Genomic DNA, 22978 nt, shown 5'->3' on the forward strand with positions numbered 1-22978 from the left:
ATGTTTTGTTAGCCTCCCAGGGTAAAGTTTGTCCATCCGTGCTCTATAATGTCCGTACCCATAATTCCCGGTTCTATGTGTATAAGGCACATCCTTAGCTCTGGGGTTGAGTGAACTTTAAATCCACACCCTCCCTACCTCCTTCATTTCATCCCTCTCTCCATCTGTCCATCACTTCTCTCCTCCCTGCTCTTTTCACCCCCTCACCTCTCATTTTCTTTTCAAACCCCCCGCCCCCCACCACCACCTCCCTTCGTCACTTTTCCCCGCTTTCTCCATCCCTTCCCCTTCGCTCCATCCCTGTCCGGGGTTAACCACAGCGGGGACGGCGCATGAGGTCAGCGCTCGGCTCGGCAGCGGCCATGTGGTTCCCATCTTCCAATAACGTCAGTGTGATTTATGAGTGGCCCGCCACAATCCAGCACAACCCCCACGCTACAGTACCATCAGCTCTCCTTACCATAATAAACTCAGACCCAGCTCTGCCGGGACACTGAACACAGAGAGGCCAGTATGTAGGGCTAGTGGGCCTATACAGTATGCATCGGTGTGCCTGCACCAAGGTTATTATAGTATAATAAAAGTAAAAACAAGAGTTTTTAAAAAAAACGATAACTAACTGAAACTGTATTGTGTGGTTACAAAACTAACGAAAACTAACTAAAATTATGGTGAAAATGTCCTTCGTTTTCGTCTTTGTCAACTTTTTTCATACATAATTCAGTGTTTCTATTTCAACATGCAGGAACACATGGTGAATATGTTTACTAATGAGACTGGGATGTCTACACTTCAGCCAAAATACAAAACACCCAGAACTGTAAGAGTTAATAATAATAATAATAATACATTTAATTTATAGGCGCCTTTCATGTCACCCAAGGTCACCTTACAAAGTCTAAAATCATAAACATCTTTAAAAACAAGACAACATGGTAAAAACAAGACAATATGATAAAAGCAAGTGAATTAGTGTTCAGTTACAGAGTGTATGCCAGTTTGAACAGGTGAGTAATAACCTTATTGGTGCTAAGATGGATAAACCAAAGGAAATGAACGCACATACCAATTACAAAAAAACTAAAACTAACACTAAAACTAATAAAAACTAAACTAAAACTAAGCGTTTTCAAAAAATAAAAACTAAACTAAAACGAGCAAACTCACTCTAAAAACTAACGAAAATTAACTGAATTCGAAAACAAAAATTCACAACGAAATTAAAACTAAAACTAATGAAAAATCCAAAATTATTATAACCTTGGCCTGCATACAGGCGCAGGTATGTCCAGCGTTTGAATGCATGCATGTGTGCAAATGGACGTGCTTGTTAACTCACCATTTGGTGGGGGTTTGACGTCTGTGTCTCCTTGCTGGTTTGAATTGTCTGATTGTCCTGATTGTTCTGAAAGACACAAAAAAAAGAAAAAGAGAGAGAGAGGGATGTTTAGTCAGGTGGACAGATGTCTTGGACACTACCCAAGGTGAGAGGGCAGGTAAGCATCAGAGGGAAACTTTCAGAAACTTGAAGGGAAATGGCGCCTTCTTTCATTCTTTCCACTGAACAGAGACAGACATGGGCCTGAGATTAAAGAAGAATTTTTGCGCTCAGGTTGAAGCTCAGTTGAAAGTCATAAAATGGCAAATCAAAAGGTTAATATCATCAAGAGATGTTCTGCTCCCATTTCTTCCTTCCAGACACTCATTTCAATACCTCAACTTGCGTATTGGCCAATGCGGAGTACCGAAGTGCAAATACACATATACACAGATTATTATTATTATTTTTTAATACTTATATGGATGGGATATGGCTTGTAAAACATAAACAAATACAGAGAATGAATGAAAAAACTGTCAAAATTGCTGATGTTTTGCTAGCATTGCCAGACTAGCTAGCGTATTAGTCTGGAACCTCTCAACTAGTTTTTGATTTTCAAAGGGTTCAGACCAAAATGCTGCTGGATAGAACTACAACCAATCAGAGCAATTAAATGTGCGAAATAGCACAAAGTGACACATGCAAGTTCTGGAAGTGCTTGGTCCTTTTTAAAGCACAAAAAAATGGCAGCCTGGTCACAAACTTTCTCAACAGCTACTAAAAGAAAGTTGCACATGGTTAGTTGTGATCAGGCAGGAGCTACAGATCAGGCAGGAGCTACAGATTGGGCAGGAGCTACAGATTGGGCAGGAGCTACAGATCAGGCAGGAGCTACAGATTGGGCAGGAGCTACAGATCAGGCAGGAGCTACAGATTGGGCAGGAGCTACAGATCAGGCAGGAGCTACAGATTGGGCAGGAGCTACAGATCGGGCAGGAGCTACAGATCGGGCAGGAGCTACAGATCGGGCAGGAGCTACAGATTGGGCAGGAGCTACAGATCAGGCAGGAGCTACAGATTGGGCAGGAGCTACAGATCATGCAGGAGCTACAGATTGGGCAGGAGCTACAGATTGGGCAGGAGCTACAGATTGGGCAGGAGCTACAGATAGGGCAGGAGCTACAGATTGGGCAGGAGCTACAGATCGGGCAGGAGCTACAGATTGGGCAGGAGCTACAGATTGGGCAGGAGCTACAGATCAGGCAGGAACTACAGATTGGGCAGGAGCTACAGATCGGGCAGGAGCTACAGATCAGGCAGGAGCTACAGATCGGGCAGTTTCAGCTGTTTCAGAGGTATTTACAGGACCGGTCAGGGGACAGGACCTGAACATATTGGGTACCAGGCCCGAACATTGACGCCGTGCCACTTCTAGCGCTTGAATGCCACACAAGCCAGTCTTGGCAAGAAAAGCAATGGGATCCATTATAATGTGGTACTGGAACTTACTTCTTCTGTCGCTGTGGGAAAATCACTTACTAGAGGAAGCTTTAAAGAATTCAGTTGACTTTTTTCTTTCTATACGTCCTTGTCAGAGGCTCCCACCATTCAAAAGTGCATGCAAGCTGCTTTAATTAAGGCCTGAGACAGTGTAGGTTGGGTAAAGTGGCAGGGGTCCTAAGAAAACCTGCAGCTTCCCCCTGCTGGCTTTAAGTTCAGGGACACTTGTAAAATGTACTGCACACTTTATGGGTTCTGGGCATTGTGTTTGGACTGCATATCTGTTTGTGTTTACCTTGACAAAACCACTTTTCTCTTTTTGTTGATCTTTTTTTCCAGGGCCCTAGGCTCTCTCTCTCTCTCTCTCTCTCTCACACACACACACACACACATTCTTGTACTTCTATCTTTGTGAGGGCCCTCATTGTAACAGTGAATTCCCTTACAAGGTTATAATAGTTTTGGATTTTTCATTAATTTTTGTTTTCAAATTCAGTAAGTTTTAATTAGTTTTTAGAGTGAGTTTGCTAGTTTTAGTTTAGTTTTTATTAGTTGTAGTTTTTTGTAATGGGGTATTTGTTGGGTGGAAGATTAAAAGAGGTCACAGTAAATTTTGCCTTTATTTCCTTTGTCTTATCCATCTTCATTATGTATGAAAAAAGTTGACAAAGAAGAAAATGAAGGACATTTTCACTATAATTTTAGTTAGTTTTGTAACCACACAATACAGTTGCAGTTAATCATCATTATCATGTAACCTTTAACCCTTAAAACAAAGTCTGAAATCTAAAAAAAAAAGCCTTTAAAGAAGTGAGGACCGGCCGAAATGTCCTCACTTTGCAAAAAATGTCCTCACTCTGTTGGTTAAAAACGTGTTCTGGTCCTCACTATGTAGGAAGTACAAGAACTCACACACACACACACACACACACAGTATTTCAGTAAAGGCCTTTGACCGTTAAGTGTTAAAGGTCCCTAGAAAGCTAGGCCTCTCCACTGCTGCCTCTTAAGTTGAGGGGTGCTTGTAAATTGTCCACTTGGGTTCTAAGCATTGTTTGGACTGCATCTGCTGTGTGTGTTTACCTTAACGTCTATAGGGGCAGGCGGGCAGAGAGCCACCTGCTTCAGCTAGTTTTGTTTGGCCCACTGGCTGCCATTCTTCTTCACATGTGTAATGCAGCCTTGAGGAGTTTTATGGTTGTATCATATATACCATTCAGGCCAATTACCCCACAGAGCTGCAGCTTTAAGGCCGTCCTGGGCCAAGTCTCCCCAGCCACAGCAAGTACTAGGGCCCCCAATCTCAACGTCCTTTAAGCCCAAATCAGCGTCCTAATCTTGGGTGGCATTAGTGGACGACGTGCCAGCAAACTGCTGCACTATTCAGCAGCGGTGTGTGCCATGCCAAGAAGACCAAGACAACAACAAAAAGAGACAAACAAAATCAGCAAAAAGAAGAAGAAGAAGGGGAAAGCACGCACAGAAAGAGTTTCTTTTTTCTCGCAACTCTCTTCCCTCCTTCTCAGTCCATCTTCACGTCTTTCTCCCTCAATTCCCTCTCACACTCGTTCTGTCTCTGCTTCTCTTTCTCTCTCGTGCTGTCGCTCTGTGGAATCCTGGCAGCCATCTTAGCGCTTGGCAGCCATCTTAGCTTTGGCGGTACCCATGCATTCCTGCTAGCTGACGGCACACCCACACACGCACACGCACACACACACACCAACACACACACACAGAGACACACATGCTTGCAAAGCATACTCTCTCTTGCACACAGACCCAACGGTCTTAAAGATAAAAAGACCTACAGAGGATCTGAAATGCAAATGCAGAGAGGATAAAACCACTGGGATGTTTGTCTGCAATCCTGCAAGTGTCGAGTTGCAGCGCGCGCCAGAGTATAAGTTGGATAAAATGAGACATGATCGCACACGCTCTCATAAAGTATAAGGAAGGATGGAAATCATACAAGGCAAATAAGGTGATCATGTAAGATGAAGCAAGAATAAACGAAGCCCGGAGCTTTTTTTTTTTCTTATCGCGCCACCCCGACAATCCTGATCATGCATTTCAACCGTTAAAACCTTTTAAAACCTATATGCCTCCGAAAAATCTCTCTCACACTATGTGACAGTTTCCAAGCCAAAATTCAGTGCCTAGTTGTCATGACAACAGGGATGGCACACCACAGTCCCTAATGATGAGTGGTTGTTGAAGCCTGTGTGTGCATATGTGTCGCTGTTTGGCCTGGCAATTAGTTGGAATGAAGATAATAATATAGCCTATAGCCTACTGGCACGGGCTCAATGTGTTGTTTTGTTTAAGTATTTCTTGGCACCAAACGGGCCGGAGGCCGCTGTGCTGCGTTATAACGAGGTTGACTTTCTACTATATCAGTCTTCTTACATTTTAAGGTGTTAAATCCACCCCAGTTACATTATCAAACAAATGTTTAAACTCAGCTTTCAGAACTTTTCTTTTCTCAAAATGTGAGCAGAAACTGATCTCTCTCCTTCAAGTTCTTAGAAAAATAGTCCTCGCTACTCACATTGTAAAAGATGGACATAATCATAAAGTACTTAAGACGTGTGATAAAGCTTAAGATATTTTAAGAAAGTAGTTCCAGGTTATTACATTGATTGGTCCCTCAATGCACATTACCGTTTTAAGGACCAGTGTCGAAGGTTTAGTGGAATCTATGGAAGAAAAGGGGTACAAGAGAACCCTTAATGCTATGTTACCAAGAGGACCAATCACAGTTGCTGCAGTTTGCGTTGCAGCAACATCAAGGCATGGGCCATGGAATCATCAGTGCATAAGTATAAACTGGCCTTAATGAGTACAGTTCAAACTTCAAACTAGCCTGGGTATACCCAGACTGCCTTGCACGCTCAAATTTCATTTCGAACCTCCATCCAGTCTGGCAACCAGAGAGGTTTCTTAGCCCTGTTTTAGGATCCAATCACAGAGCGGGGAGGGATGGCAAGACGATGACGCGTACTACTCGGCACTTGGAAGCTTGTAGTTTTGTAGTTTTCTTACGGATCCAACATGGCTGCAGCAGACGCAAAGCTCTCTTTAGCTGTAGATGGTATTTTAAATAGTTTAGAGCGAAAGTTGAAAGGTCTCTCGGCGGCTCCTCTGTCCCCCGGCTCGTAGCAAGATCACCGGCGTTACGGTAGCGGGGCTATTAGCCGCTAGCGCCGGTGATCTGGCTACGAGCCGGGGGACAGCAGAGCCCCCAGAGACCCCCAGCAGCTTGTTTATTGCCCATAAAATCAGTGGATGTGTGGCTGAATGACATGAGGGGGAATAAAGCGTGAAAATAAATAATCTTGCAGAAAGCGAGAACTGGAGAAGCAAAGCAGCAAGCAACACTCTCTCACACACACACACAACAAACATCCATCTCTGTTGCTCTACTACGTCATCTGGTATAACTGATCTGATTGGCTAAGAGCTACCTACAGACGCTTTGATAGACATTCTAAGCGCCCAATAAACGGCTCCGGAGGATCGTAAACCACACCTCCTCTATGGAGAAATGAACGGCTGGTTCCCAGACTAGATCTCATTTGAGATTAGTCTGGTGTTAGCCAGGCTAACTTCAAACCAGCCCTGAATCCAAAAAGCAGGGTTGTCTTTTGGGGAGGACGTTAGCAGCTCTGTGGTTCTGGGAACCACCATCATCTGTACATGAACTTCAGTGAGGTCATCTTCTGTAGTGGGCCTATACAAACAAATAACTCAGGATGTACTCTGGACTGACAGAAATATATGAGTGCTAATGTGTGTGTTAATGTACACATGTCCCCACACACACCTATAACACACAGACATGAAACTGGCTGTGGTATACAGTATATAATAGTGGTGTCAACAGCAGCACAGGTAAGCTAGCGGACAAGCTGTTTTGATATGTTGTGACTGAAGTATGTGGTAGTATTTGACAGAACTTAACATTTACGTTTCTATAGAAAGTACTATTGATAGGTAATTACCATTGTATTTGCCTATTTAAAGTCGACTCGTTAACGTTACATTTTGCGTCATGAAAACTAGCGATAGCTAGCTAGGTGGGATAGCGCTAACGTCTTCCCTAGCTCAGGAACAAGGGCTCCACATTTAGCTGATGTAGATTTCACCTCAGCAGGTTCCTTTTTATGGCAGGAGGAGGCATTTCTCTTTCCTTACTCTGAGATGAACTCAGGCAGGAGATTCATTTTGCCATCTTTTCAAAATATAGCCAATAAAATCTATTGTTATTAGGCCTATCTGACTGCTTGTATTGCCTCATGACTGACGAAAAATATCCCTTGTGTGCAGTATAATTGTGATGCATCGTAGAATCGAATTGAATCGAATCGTTACCTGGTGAATCGTAATCGAATCGAATTGTGAGGGCAGTGCCAATGCACACCCCTAGTATATAACCACATGAGCATTTACTACACATGCCTTCGAAGCAGACACACACACACACACACACACACGTTTAAACACAGATGAATCACCCTTATCTCCTGCACACAGTCGCCCCAAGGCCCCCCTGCGTACGCCTCACCAGAGATAATACGCCATAGACACACACAGGCCATCAAATATACCATGCTATCACTCTTATCACACACACAGACACACACACACTGAGTTCATTCTGCTCCTTGGTCAGTATACACTCACTGCTGATACACTCCCGGAGTGTGTAAAGTTAACACTGGCTATACATTTATCACACTGCAGATGCAGACAGAGGCTAATAACTCACACCCAGGCTAATGTACACACACTCAGAATCACACTTACTTAATCACTCCATTCATCATACACACAGAGACAAAAACAACACACCGCCGTCACTGCACATTACCACGTGCACATACACACAAGTGCAAATCATTAAAAGACACTTGAATGTAAAATTGCATACACATGCTCAGTGGCTCAGCGTGCAGACGGACATTGCCAGCGCTAATGGACTCATTTACTGCGCGCATATTCATATACGAGTGCACACTGCTCACACAGGCACTTTGTTGTTTTTTTTGCTAATTTACCGAACAGCTTAGAGTGTTTGTTTGTGCATCACAAGCACACATGAGCAAACAGGCCCTCTGTAATCTAATGTGCACTAAGTGAAGGGGATTTTTCAGACTGATGACAGACTGTAAAACCAACAGCAATCCAACACTGGAGATAAAATAGAACAGCTCGGGATGTTAAACTTGGTGACAGTTGGGAGGTCAGTTGAGCGTGTATATATCTTCATAAATATGTTTTCTCATATTCTTTCATTATTCAGTCTTGATAGATTAGGCTCAAAATGGAAATGTCTTAATTGTCAATAGAAAAAAGGGGAAAAATCTTAAGTCAGATCAGCAACTCATCACATCCATTGTTAATATTTCCCTCTGTGCACCTTCAGCTCATGTTCTATTGTTCCCCTGACCAGATAAATACAAGCAAACACACACACACACACACACACACACACACACACACTAGCACTCTCATCCTGTATCTATATGATGAATATGAAGCTAGCAACCAAAATTTAAATTTGAGAAAATTAAAATAGTATATGTATATAAGATGTATATGAAAGAGTCACGTCATCCATCCATCCATCCATCCATCCATCCATCCATCCATCCATCCATCCACCATCCATCCATCCATCCATCCATCCATCCATCCATCCATCCATCCATCCATCATCCATCCATCCATCATCCATCCATCCATCCAACCATCTATCCATCCATCTATCCATCCATCCATCCACCATCCATCCATCCATCCATCCATCCATCCATCCACCATCCATCCATCCATCCATCCACCATCCATCCATCCATCCATCCATCATCCATCCATCCATCATCCATCCATCCATCCATCCATCTATCCATCCATCATCCATCCATCCATCCAACCATCTATCCGTCCATCTATCCATCCATCCATCCATCCATCCATCCATCCATTCATCCATCCATCCATCCATCCATCCATCCACTGCTGTGTAAATAATGACTAACTTTAAATGCTTTGAGTTCACAGTTTTGGCTGTCACCATGACCGTTTTTGGCCATATTGCTGTTTTCAGGGCTAGAAGTGACCATATAGGACAAGATGTCCAAGTCTGAAAATGAACAGTCCACTCCTTACAGTGTCTTTTGTACAACAGAACACCCAATAAGACATTTTTAGGCGATTATGAGGTTACAATTAACCCATTGAAGCCTGGAAAGCGGATACGTTGTTTTGTAAAAAACACAATAAATTATCAAAAAAGAAACAAAATGACCAAAAAAAAGACACAAAATGACCCAAAAAAAGACATAAAATGACCAAAAAAGACAATAAATGATCGAAAAAGAAACAAAATGCCCCAAAAAAGACACAAAATGATCACAAAAAGACACAAAATGACCAAAAAAAGACATAAAATTACCTAAAAAGACAATAGATGATCAAAAAAGGAACAAAATGACCACAAAAAGACACAAAATGACCAAAACTTATATAAAATGACCAAAAAAGGACATAAAATGACCAAAAAAGACAATAAATGACCAAAAAAGACAATAAATGATCAAAAAAGAAACAAAATGACCAAAAAAATACACAAAATGACCACAAAAAGACACAAAATGACCACAAAAAGACACAAAATGACAAAAAAAACAAAACATTTGGCGACCCCCAGAAATCATCTCGCCACCCCAAGGTTGATTATAGCTGCCCTAGGTAACAATGTTACAAAGTTGGAAAAATGTACAACTGACTATTTCTCCTTATTAAGACCAGTGTTGAAGTGCCCTTCAGCAAAGCATTAGTGTGAGTTTCTGTGAACTGTGAACATGACCCTGGCCGTGTATTAATACATGCACAGTATATCTGTGCATGTATTAATACATGCACAGTATAGCCGTGACCCCTTTGACTCCGTCTCTCTGCCTCCACCCTCCTCTGCTGTGTCATTTAAGGATAGCTCCCCAGACATGGTTCACTTCTCACTCAAATGATAGGGGCCTCTTCCTCCGACTACAAAACCACCACTGTTCTCTCCCTCTTCATCCGTCTCGCCTCTGCCTCTCCCTTCCTCTCTCCCTGCTGTAACCTCCTCCATGACTTCTGTCTATATGAGCTGCTGCGTTCAGGCCCACGGGTCCAAACCTAGTCATTTCTGGTGGAGTGTGTGGGTACCAGCAGCAGCAGCTCCGTCTCAGGCTTAGTGGGTTAGTGTGGGAATGCAGCTGTGTGGGGGTGCGTCCATATATGTAAAGAGGGCAGCCCTGATTGTCCTGCAGTGCATATATATATATATATATATATATATATATATATATATACACCACTGGTCAAAAGTTTTAGAACACACCAACTTTTCCAGAATTTAATTGAAAATGATGCAGTTTAATGTCTCAGTGTACTCTGAAATGAATGCACATTTGCAACATTTAAAATTCTTTATTGAGCATGATAGTGTTTTGAAAGTAAAAAAAAAATTCAAAATCACATTTTATGTTGGACTAAAGGACTAAAAAAAGACACAAAAAGACACAAAATGACAAAAAAAGACACCAAAAGACACAAAATGACTAAAAAAAGACACAAAATGACCAAAAGAAAGACACAAAATGACAAAAAAGACACCAAAAGATACAAAATGACTAAAAAAAGACACAAAATGACCAAAAAAAAGACACAAAATGACAAAAAAGACACCAAAAGGACTAAAAAAAGACAAAAAAAAGACACAAAATGACCAAAAAAAGACACAAAATGACCAAAAAAAGACACAAAATGACAAAAAAAGACACCAAAAGGACTAAAAAAAGACTAAAAAAAAGACACAAAATGACCAAAAAAAGACACAAAATGACAAAAAAGACACCAAAAGGACTAAAAAAAAAGACAAAGAAAAAGACACAAAATGACCAAAAAAAGACACAAAATGACTTACAAAGACATGAAAAGACAAAATAGCCCAAGACTCCATAGAGTTAAGTTGTTAACCCATTTCTTGTTCCCTGAAAAAGGCCTACTTGTATAATTCTGAAATGTACATTATTTTCCAGTTTTGGTTAAGCTTACCTTTTTTTATTTACCTCTGGCAGTTCACCACTTACCTTTGGACCCTTTCAAGCTGTTCATTTGACTTGAACTGCTTGAATTTCAATAAAAAACTGGAAAAGTTGGTGTGTTCTAAAACTTTTGACCGGTAGTGTATATTTACAGAAACACTAACTATAATGCAGCATGTATGCATTCAGGCTTCATGCTGATGAAGACGGATGTAAAGCAGGCAGCGTGGAAGTTAACTGCACTGACTGACTTCTATATATACAAGAGTGTGTTTGAGTTTAAGTGTGTGTGGCTGCGCAGTCTCACCCCCACCCCCCACCTCCACCCTCCACCCCCCCTCCACCAGCCTCTGGATAAAGAAACCAAACAGCCTCCCCAATTGGGTTTCGCTTAAGAGGTTTATCGGTATGTTGCTAAACATTCTGACCTTTTTTTTAAACTTTAATGCGCTTAAAATGTTCCAAACCCTCCTAATCCCCACGGCTATCCCACACAGATGTTCACTCGGCTCTTTTATTGGACTTCATTTTAACCTCTTTTTTTTTCTTCTCCTCCTCCTCCTCCACCTCCTTCATCCACCCCACGTTCCCTCTATTCCCCATCTTTGATTTTCAATCGCAAGATTCGTTTCCGGTTTTTGGAGAAAACCACTCATCGCCTTGTGATCAACCTCCTCCACCCCTCCCATCTCTGGGCTTCAATCTTCTACAAGCAAAGCTCATCCTGGCTGGTTTTTAAGCCAGAGGTTCTTATTGGACACTGTAAGGACAGTATATGTGTCCCGGGAATGACCCCACTGGCTCACTGTGGCCGAGAAATTAACACAGATGTGACAAGACGGCGCTCTCTCCAAAAGGTTTCCCCTGAATGTTTAAGATTGACATTTTATTCCATATTTTACCGTATAAATAAAAAAGTATGCAGTTTAATGTCTCAGTGTACTCTGAAATTAATGCACATTTGCAACATTTAAAATTCTTTATTGAGCATGATAGTGTTTTGAAAGTTAAAAAAAAGATTCAAAATCACATTTTATGTTGGACTAAAGGACTAAAAAAAGACACAAAATGACAAAAAAAAGACACCAAAAGACACAAAATGACTAAAAAAAGACACAAAATGACAAAAAAAGACACAAAATGACTAAAAAAAGACAAAAAATGACAAAAAAAAGACACAAAATGACTAAAAAAAGACACAAAATGACAAAAAAAGACACAAAATGACCAAAAAAAGACCCAAAAGCCTTTTAAGCCAGTGGTATAAATAAAAAACTTTTTCCATCAAAAGAAACGCTGTTCTGCCATATAATTGACTAGAAAATACTTTATAAATGCTGCATAAATTAAAGATTTTAACATTAAATATTACAGTTTACTTTTGTTAGAGATGTGATGTTTAGTACATTTAACAGTGAGAAAAAGTATTTTTACAAAAAATAAATGCAAAAATTACAGTGATGGTTGTAGAGTAATGTATTTTTTTTTTTAAACTGTAAAAAATACTGTTTTGGCTGATATATACATTTACGGTGTTTCATTGTTACTTAAATTGAATTAACCCATTTCTCATTTTACGGTCTTTTACTGTTGTGGTTTAGCAGTTTTTCACCGTAAAATCTACAGACATTTTTTACAGTGCAGTTAAACTTCAATGTTGAGACATTAAAATGGGTAAACATCAGTTTGTTTTCAGACAAAAAATGACTAAAAAAAGACACAAAATGACCAAAAAAAGACACAAAATGACAAAAAAAGACACAAAATGACCAAAAAAAGACACAAAATGACTAAAAACAGACTAAAAAAAGACACAAAATGACCAAAAAAAGACACGAAATGACTTAAAAAGACATGAAATACACTGGCACCATGTTTGTAACAAAAATATACTCTAATATATATACAAGCATCACTGTAATTTTTGCATTTATTTTTTGTAGAAATACTTTTTCTCACTGTTAAATGTACTAAACACCATATCTCTAGCAAAAATATACTGATATTTAATAGTAATATCTTTATCTTTAATTTATGCAGCATTTATAAAGTATTTTCTTGTCAATCATATGGCAGAACAGCGTTTCTTTTGATGGAAAAATGTTTTATTTTTTATGGTAAAAAATGGAATAAAATGGCAATTTTAAACGTGAAATCAACAGTGTTAATATCATTTTACCGTAATGTTACAAAAAGTTGCACCATATTTATTACGGTAAAGTTCTGGCAACCACAGCTGCCGGTTTTTTACCATAAAAACAACAGTTTCTTTTTTACAGTGCACTGTGGCCGAGAAATTAACACAGATGTGACAAGACGGCGCTCTCTCCAAAAGGTGGCCCTGAATATTTCATGGGAATTTGCTTCATTAGATAATAAAGAGTTGGTGTAACAAGATAATAGCAGGGGATTTGATCAAATCATCATTGTGGTTACACGGTGTTCCTACTGAGCCACTGACTCATCCACTGTGACTCCAGCCTTTCATTTTCTTATGCTAAACTCCTATCCAGTTGTTTTCTTTTGTCACATTCAGGCCACAGATGTTTTCTATTTAAAAAATAACTCAAAACGACCTCAAAAGCTCACTGAGCCAGCAGGTGGAAACAAGGACTGTGTCAAAAATGCATCAGATACCACAGAAGAAGATTCTGAGCAAAGAAAATAGGAAAAAATAATGTCTTTATTTATGCATATTTGATACCTATTAATTTGGTTCAGGGCCCAAGGTGCTATGATAAACCCAAATATATAAAAGTAGCATCACTAACAACATAAAAAATAAGCTGTACCGTACAGATAATTATTATTTTTGTCCAAAATATGTGAAGCTTTGAATATTACTAGGATTTCTTTCCTGATTTTAACTCCCCTCCATATATTTTTAAACATCTCAATCATTATATTGTGTCAGAAAGGCTTATTTTAACAGTATTATATATGAGGGCAAATAAAAAATAAAAAAATTCCCATAACAAAAATCTGACTATATCCTTAGAAATGTGATTTCTTTACCAAAAAAAGCTGTTAAAATGGACATCTATGGATGGACACAGTGTCTCAGAACAACAGCTCGGCTTTATTTTCTTTAAACTTTAGCATTCAAGAGACTCCCAGTTAAACTTCAATGTCGAGACATTAAATGGGTAAACATCAGTTTGTTTTCTCCTTGAGATATTAGAAATACTCGATAATGTAAAAGTGCATATCGTCAAAACAACGTAAACAATATTATTGTAGACGATATATATCGCCCACCTCTACCCTGGATAGGTTTAGCAAAGTCAAAGTCAAATTCATTTATATAGCGCATTTACAGACGGCTGAGCCGCACCAAAGTGCTTCACATAAAAGTGCAAAAAGTGCAATAAAATACAGAATTGACAAAGGTAAAAAGAAACAAAACAAGCTCCATCCAACGCCAATAACTTCCATAATGAAGATAGGGCAGGCTGTATGTAGCCTGAGAGGCTAAACCCAGGGCAAACTGTCACCTCCAGTTACTTATTGCCCAAATCTGCTGACCATTAAACTCATTAAGCATGGTAATAATTCAGCGACTGAGATTAACCATTTTTTTAAGCTCTTGAAACAATAAAATGCGACAAGAAAATGATTTTATGCCCTGAAAAAAAATCCATAAAATGACCAAAAAAAGACACAAAATGTCAAAAAAAAGATACAAAATGACAAAAAAGACACAAAATTACCAAAAAAAGACATAAAATTAAAAAAAAGACACAAAATGTCAAAAAAAGACACAAAATGACCAAAAAAAGACACAAAATGTAAAAAAAAGACACAAAATGACAAAAAAGACACAAAATGACAAAAAAGACATAAAATGACCAAAAAAAGACACAAAATGTCAAAAAAAGACACAAAATGACCAAAAAATACACAAAAAAGACACAAAATGACCAAAAAAAGACACAAAATGTCAAGAAAAAGATACAAAATGACAAAAAAGACACAAACTGACAAAAAAATACATAAAATGACCAAAAAAAGACACAAAATATAAAAAAAAGACACAAAATGACCAAAAAAGACACAAAATGACCAAAAAAAGACATAAAATGACCAAAATAGACACAAAATGACAAAAAAAAGACACAAAATGACCAAAAAAAGACATAAAATGACCAAAAAACCCCCACAAAATGACAAAAAAAACCCACAAAATGACAAAAAAAAAATGATTTGGCGACCCCCAGAAATCATCTCGCGACCCCAATTGGGGTCGGGACCCCAAGGTTGAGAATAGCTGCCCTAGGTAGCAATGTTACAAAGTTGGAAAAATGTACAACTGACTATTTCTCCTTATGACCTTATTTATGCCCACCCACCCCATCCCCAAACGACGCCCCTCACCACTGAATAAAAAAAAAGACCCTGAGTTTGTTGAGTGACTTATGCCGGCTCATGCTGTCCATGTTCAGCTTCATAATGAATGAATAACTGCCTGCGTCCTTGTAAAACTCCCAGTGTTCTGTGACCGGACCGATGGCCCATTAACCGCCAATGGAGCAGCTTATTATTTCGCTTACAAATCAAGACTGGCCTTCCACAGATTGTAGGAATAAAATAACACTCTGGTGTTTTCTGTTTTAGGATGGATTTTCCCTTCCGCTATTTTTGGCACTTTCCTGGGAAGTTTATTTGGCTTCCACATCCACACCCTACCTATTAAACCAGCAGCGTCGCATTCTGCCAAATCCTTTTTTTTTGCACCACGGTGGTGCCGTTCGGAGCCACTGAAACATCAACCTAAGTCTATATAATCACTCTTTGTTCCCACGTTCAGTGCAAAAAAAGTGACAATAGTGCATCTCTGTGTAGCTCACTGAATGCCTGGTATGTAACTGCATGTGACAGCGCAGCATGGGGCGACGTGATTAATTGTGAAATGTGTTTCTGTGCTGCTAGTGCTGAAGTGTGAATGTGTGGGCGCCAGGCTATAAATACATCACGACGGTGGCTACGGAACGTGTGATTGTGTCTTATATATATATGTTTATGATAGTGTATATGTGCAAAAAAATTTTCTGGAGAGCACATGTTGAGGCGCAGTTGGAGATAAGCGTGTAAACATCTGTGACTGACAGGCTGAGCAGCAGAGTGTAGGAGGGAGACGGCGTTCTTTTATTAAAACACGTAAGCATGCGTGTGCATCAGCATGGAGAGCGGCTCGTGGGAGAATTTGCACGTGCATGCACTCAAAAAAAGCAAACTGGGTGTCTGTTACCTTCTCTTTAGTCTAACATGTAGCTTCTACTAAATAAAATCATGTTTTGTTTGAAAACATGTAGTTTTAGCATAAAATGCAACACTTTCTACACAAATTTAGTAGAATACTTTGTTAAAACAACCTAATTAAATTGCTGAATATAATACGCTGTCTAAAAATTCTTTATTTTCTGAATAATTGCTATTATGTTCATTTTCATATGATAAAGGTAATCTTTTAGGCTAAACCACTTCAACCTAACTTTGTTTTGTTGGCTCAGCACAATTAATTCATGTCCTGCACTATTTTAAAAAGTGGTTGTAGCTACCCTATTAACCCTATAAAGCCTGAACCATGAAATAATTGCCAGAAAATTCAATTTTTTTTTAAAACCGAGTGCTTATTAACTTGCTGACGAAATTTTAAAAAATAAATAAATTGCATATATGAATTCTAATTTGTATCATATTTGATACATCAGGTCTTTTTGTGCAATTTGTTGCTCACAGTTTGTTTTTCTTGAACTTACAAAAACATCAAACAACAACATTTTTAACTTTTCCTTTTTCCTCAAACATGCAAAATACATATTTTTTCCATATAACACAACATCATACATCTGCTGATATGAAGTTTTTTAATGCAGCAATGACTGATCCACTCGTGGAACCTGCATATCATTTTTGCTACATCCGGTATTTTTGTGCAATTTGTTGCTCAGTTTGTTTATCTTCAACACATGTATACATCAGGTTTTTGATGATGTAGAGGTCTCAAAAATTACTGTATCTAATATGATACACTTGGCTTTATAGGGTTAAAACATGTAGTTTTAGCATAAAATGCAACACTTTAAAATTTAGTAGAATACTTTATGTTAAAACAACCTAATTAAATTGCTGAATATAATACGCTGTCTAAAAATTCTGGTAACACTTTACAATAACCATCTAAGTGATGTTTATAGATGGTTTATAGACCAACAATTATTAATCATTTACAAAATTCTATACATATTTAATCTTTAAATGTTTTCAAACAATTTCTTAAAGGTATAAGAATCATTTTGAAATCATTTACATACTTAATATGGTGTTAAAAATGTTATAATGAGTGCAAAGCTATTAATAAACTAAGAAATATAATGTAATTGTTTGTTTATGGTAAAGAAACTATCAACTTACATGAATATACCTTCTATTTGGCATCTATAAATTATAGTTCAACATTAATACATTTTCTATTTACCATTCTAAATGGCCTATATACGGTTTATAAATGATGATTAAACATTAATAAACTATCAGTTTACCATTTATAAATGATGGTTATTGTAAAGTGTTACCAAAATTCTTTATTTCCTGAATAATTACTATTATGTTCATTTTCATATGGTAAAGGTAATCTTTTAGGCTAAACCACTTCAACCTAACTTTGTTTTGTTGGCTCAGCACAATTAATTCATGTCCTGCACTATTTTAAAAAGTAGTTGTAACTACCCTATTAAATAAAGTAACTCTTAATAATGTCATACATGTTTAAATGGCCCAAGAAAATTATGTTAGTATGTTACAGTTACCCTTACAAATCTAGTTGGACTGAGCCCTGGTAATTAATAACAGTAACGCAAATACATCATGTTGACCCGACATATTTACATTTTGTTCACTCAACAAAATAGTTTCTCGCTAAATTAAAGCATTTTATTTAGGTGGAAATTATTTCCATAATTTTATTTTGTTCTAGGAAAACAGGTTATTTTTTTGAGTGTGCTCCCTGCTCCCGACTCTGAGTCTATATATGTGGGAAAGTTCAATAAATTGGGCAACAACTATCAAAAGTTGTTGACACCAAATCACAGCGTGGATTTTTTCCTATGGTTTTCCTCAAAGTCTTAGTGTGTAATTGTTATATTTTGGACGAATATTCGACTATTTTTATGAATTCTCGATTTTTTATTATCGAGTCGTAAAAAAAATGTAAAATTGAACACAGAATCTGTTTAAAACACGGTATCAACCCCAAAAAACTGCTGCAACAACTTATGAGACATAATTGAGCATTAAAATGATCCTCATGTTGACCTGACATATTTACATTTTGTTCACTCAACAAAACTGTTTCTCGCTAAATGAAAGCATTTTATTTAGGTGGAAATTATTTCCATAATTTTATTTTGTTCTGGGAACAAGTTCTTTTTTTGAGTGTGCTCCCTGCAGCCGACTCTGGGTCTCTATATGTGGGAAAGTTCAATAAATTGAGGGAGATAATTCTGCGTTAGATGCACATCTGTGTTTTTCTCTGTGTGTGTGTGTGTGTGTGTGTTGCCGCCTGGCCCGAGCCCTGTGCCAGCAAGGAGCAGGTGTGGGGAGGCAGCCCTGCGTTGCCCGTTGCCCATCTGCGTTGCCGTCTGTGTGCCGCCTGCGCCCTCTCTGTGCCAACGCCACACAGAGCCGGGGAGCCAGGGGGTGAGAGGGGGGTGAGAAGGGGTGAGAGGGGCCTAAAGGGAATCAACCATGGGAGAGAGAGGAGGGCAGGGGGTAGGAGGATGGAGGGCAGGAAGGGGGGCAGCAGGCTGGCTGGCTGGTTGCCCATGTATATACCCCCCCTCCTCTCTCTCTCTCTCTCTCTCTGCTTCTTTTATCTTTTATCTGTGCTATGCTGATGAGCTGTGATGTACAGGGACACACACACACAGCAAAGGCTCTTTACTACCCTGAGAACATGTTCTCAGGGTAGTAAAATGCTGATTGTATCCTATTCATGGGAAGCTTTGAATATTACTAGGGTTTCTTTCCTGGTTTTAACTCCCCTCCATATATTTTTAAACATCTCAATCATTATATTGTGTCAGAAAGGCTTATTTTAACAGTATTATATACCTATAAAAGACATGGAAATCTCACTTTTTTACAATATGGGACCTGCTTCTGCACAGACACAGACACAGACACAGACACAGACACAGCAAAGTCTCTTTACTACCCTGAGAACATGTTCTCAGGGTACACTGTAACAAATTGCTGTAAGAAAACAGCCAAATTGTGACAGTAACATACTGTTTTTCATTAAAATTGTATTATACTGTAGAAAACAATGCATTCTGGGCAATATTTGTAGGAGGCTTGCCGTTTCCCATAAAATATATGATATATACAAATATGTGATATTTTCTAATTCTCTTCTTGTATTTAATGGCTGTATTTTACTTAACTAACTCATTCAGTATATGGGATATTAAAATGACTGAGGTTACAGTGAAGACAGCGCTTAATTCATAGTAATTGGCTTTCAGACAGTAATATGCTCTATTTTAAAAAATGACTGTATATTACTAGGATTTCTTTCCTGATTTTAACTCCCCTCCATATATTTTTAAACATCTCAATCATTATATTGTGTCAGAAAGGCTTATTTTAACAGTATTATATACCTATAAAAGACATGGAAATCTCACTTTTTTACAATATGGGACCCTTTTTTACAGCTGGTGGGCCTGGATGACTTTCTGTCTCTCAGTACAGCTCCAGTAAAGGTATCATAAGGGATCACATGAGACTGGAGGAGCAAAAGAATCCACTTGTACCAACTATTTTTTGATATCTTTTAAGGAAAGGGGTTAAATAAAGCTCCATATTTAGGCTAAACTTTAATTTGGGAAAAACTGATATGATACCTCTGACATCAGCATATTGAAAAGAAAATGAGTCATATGGGTCTATATGTGTGTGTGTGTATATATATATATATATATATATATATATATATGAGTCTCCCTTTTATAGACATGCCAACTTTATGCTAATCCTATGCAGTTTAAGGCTTGGAGTTGCATAAACTGGGTATGAATGGAAAGCTGAGGCTCTTGTGGATTCAACAAGCCCTGTTTCATTCATGTGTTATGATGTTAGTCCCAATAGTAGCCATTTTATTGTAGTGAGAGCAACTTTACAACCACAAACTAGAGACCTAGAGCATTCAGAGGATGATTGGCTTCTTAGGTATGCTGACAACAAGTGTTTTCAGAACAGAAATGCCATCCTCAGTGACAGGCATTTCCAAAATGTCAAAAGTTGTTGATACCAAATCACAGCGTGGATTTTTCCGATGGTTTTCCTCAAAGTCTTGGTGTGTAATTGTTATATTTTGGACGAACATTCAACTATTTTTATGAATTCTCGAGTCGTAAAAAAATGTTAAATTGAACACCGAATCTGTTTAAAACACGGTATCAACCCCAAAAAACTGCTGCAACAACTTATGAGACATAATTGAGCATTAAAATCATCCTCATGCACTTGCACAATTTTAATTACTAAATGAATTAACTTATTCTCATAATAGAAATTAGAAATCTATCTATCTATCTATCTATCTATCTATCTATCTATCTATCTATCTATCTATCTATCACTAGAGTTTGATGTCTGTTATTGCTGGTCAGAATAGAAACTGATTGAACTGATTTGGAGTCACAAAATGACCAAAAAAGACACAAAATGACCAAAAAAAGACAAAATAACTAAAACAGACACAAAATAGACACACAAATGACACCAATGACAAAAAATGACCAAAAAAAGACATAAAATAACTAAAACAGGCACAAAAAATACACATAAATGACACGCTGAAGAAAAGAAAAGTGCAATAATAACACAATAACTAATAATGTTAGACATAAAACTATTGGTAAGAGATCCATATGGCAGATAAAATCTATCTATCTATCTATCTATCTATCTATCTATCTATCTATCTATCTATCTATCTATCTAGATTTATGCACAACTCAAATTAATCTCCAGGTTCTCAGCTTTCAGATGATGTGCACCACTTCTATGTGGCATGTAAAGATGACCTGCTATCTCCCCCTAAAAACATCCTGTCCACCATTCCCACATCTCTCTCTAAAAAAAAACCTCTGAATGCAAAGGAGTTATGACTGCACATGCATATGGAGAGGTGTTGTTGCTACATTTGTCCAGCAGATGTCACTTGTTGGCAGTTGGGGGCACATCGCAGCAACACATGCTAAAGAAATCTGCCTCTCGCAGGGGGAAGAGAGACGAGTGGGAAAGATTTCAGCTTTCAGGGCTGCCATGGCTTTAGCAAGAGGAGGGGGGGGGTGTTGGAGGCTGAAAGCTCTCTGGCATATAGCGCTTCACTCAATTCATTCCTAGCAACATATAAAATATCAGCGGCTCCAAAGGATTAAGTGAAAATTTCAACAGAAATCCTTCAGTGTTTTTCATATTCCACTGCAGGTTTAGAGCGTTTCCATTTCAAAAAACTTCAATAGGAAATCACTTTTTTTTCCCCCCTCCCTCTTTTTCTGTTCATGATCACATCCACAAAACATGCCTGATAATATAAAGTCACAACTAGAGTCCGACCAATATGCGATTCCTGAGACTGATAAGAATATGGGAAAGGTTTACAGATATAGTGTATAATATATAGTGATTCATTTTATTGATTGATTTTATTTGACCATTCTTGATATAAAAAAAATGAAACAGCAACCTGTGTCATACGTAATATAAATAGATAAAAAATAGTCAGGGGTGACACAATAAAGCCCTAAGGCTTATTTCCATTGTGGTCCCTAGATTATTGATTAGAGATTATTATTGGAGATCAGTATTTTAGTTGATCAAGTTATTTATTTAGTTGTATCTTTTTTTTTAAAACCGGTGCATTAGAATGAAAAACCAGAAAGACAAAAGACAACCCCTAAGAACAAAAGAAAATAAATAAATAATATTTAAAATAATAATAATAATAATAATAATAATAAAATAATTAATTAGTAGGTGAGGATAAGTAAGTACATAAATAAAAAGATGATAAATAAATACATGAAATAAAAAATATAGTAATAAAAAGGGAGGAGAAAGAGAAGAGATAGAGAAAAATTATAGTGATTTTTTTGAGCTGGAATTAAAATATTTTTTTTCATTGTGAGCCCAAGCATCATTTTCTGCATTTAAATATTGTGTAAAAAAGTTTTTAAATTGGCTGTATCACACTGCAACCTGGTCTCACAGGAATCCGTGAAATAGCCACGGATTTCGCTTAACTCAAAATCCGTGGAATAGCCACGGAATCACTCAAATTTCCGTGAAACTGACACGGATTTCGCTACAATGCAAGTTAATGACAGTCATATCCCGTGGCTATTCCATGGATATTTGTTCCTATTGGTTTGTTCCAAGTCACGTGACTTTCAAGGTCCCGGCAGGTCAGAACAAAAACACATGGCGGACAGTTCTCTCATTTTTAGTGAAAAAATCAATATTTTCTGCATAAAAATGGATTTTGATCACATTTCTAGCGAGAAATATATGTTTTATTTTCTAAATATTCACTCAGTGAATGTACATAATCACTTTGTATGTTGGAATAGCCACGGGATATGACTGTCATTAACTTGCATTGTAGCGAAATCCGTGTCAGTTTCACGGAAATTTGAGTGATTCTGTGGCTATTCCGTGAAATAGCCACGGATTTGCTTAACTCAAAATCCGTGGCTATTTCACAGATTCCTGTGAGACCAGGTTCCACACTGATATGCCAGTATCGGCTGATAATATCAGTCGGGCTCATGGTTACATACTGAAAAACAGTCAAAGTCCATCCAGACCTGGACACCAGCAGGCTTGTTTAAACTGCTCTGATGATTTGTGTATATTAAGTTTCATAAAAACAGAAGTGAGTATAAAATGTATAGCACTGAGGTTCACAGCTCTGAGTGAAAGACATGAGCCACCCTGCAACACTCCCACGTTTCCCATGTTGTGATATCCGTGTGTGTGTGTGTGTGTGTGTGTG

At 38.1% G+C, this 22978-nt stretch overlaps 1 protein-coding gene across 17 annotated transcripts in view; it reads right to left on the reverse strand.

Moving 5' to 3' along the window:
• LOC131983741 (nuclear factor 1 X-type-like) overlaps window positions 1-22978 on the reverse strand; it is a 223784-nt gene that overhangs the window by 40823 nt on the left and 159983 nt on the right. For all 17 annotated transcript variants that reach the window (XM_059348541.1, XM_059348540.1, XM_059348550.1 and 14 more), the window contains one exon: window positions 1340-1405. In XM_059348541.1, coding sequence (XP_059204524.1) covers window positions 1340-1405 — 66 coding nt within the window. The remainder of the gene's footprint in view (window positions 1-1339; window positions 1406-22978) is intronic.

This window comes from Centropristis striata, chromosome 13, assembly GCF_030273125.1.
Source record: "Centropristis striata isolate RG_2023a ecotype Rhode Island chromosome 13, C.striata_1.0, whole genome shotgun sequence".
In the NCBI taxonomy this organism is placed as follows: domain Eukaryota; kingdom Metazoa; phylum Chordata; class Actinopteri; order Perciformes; family Serranidae; genus Centropristis; species Centropristis striata.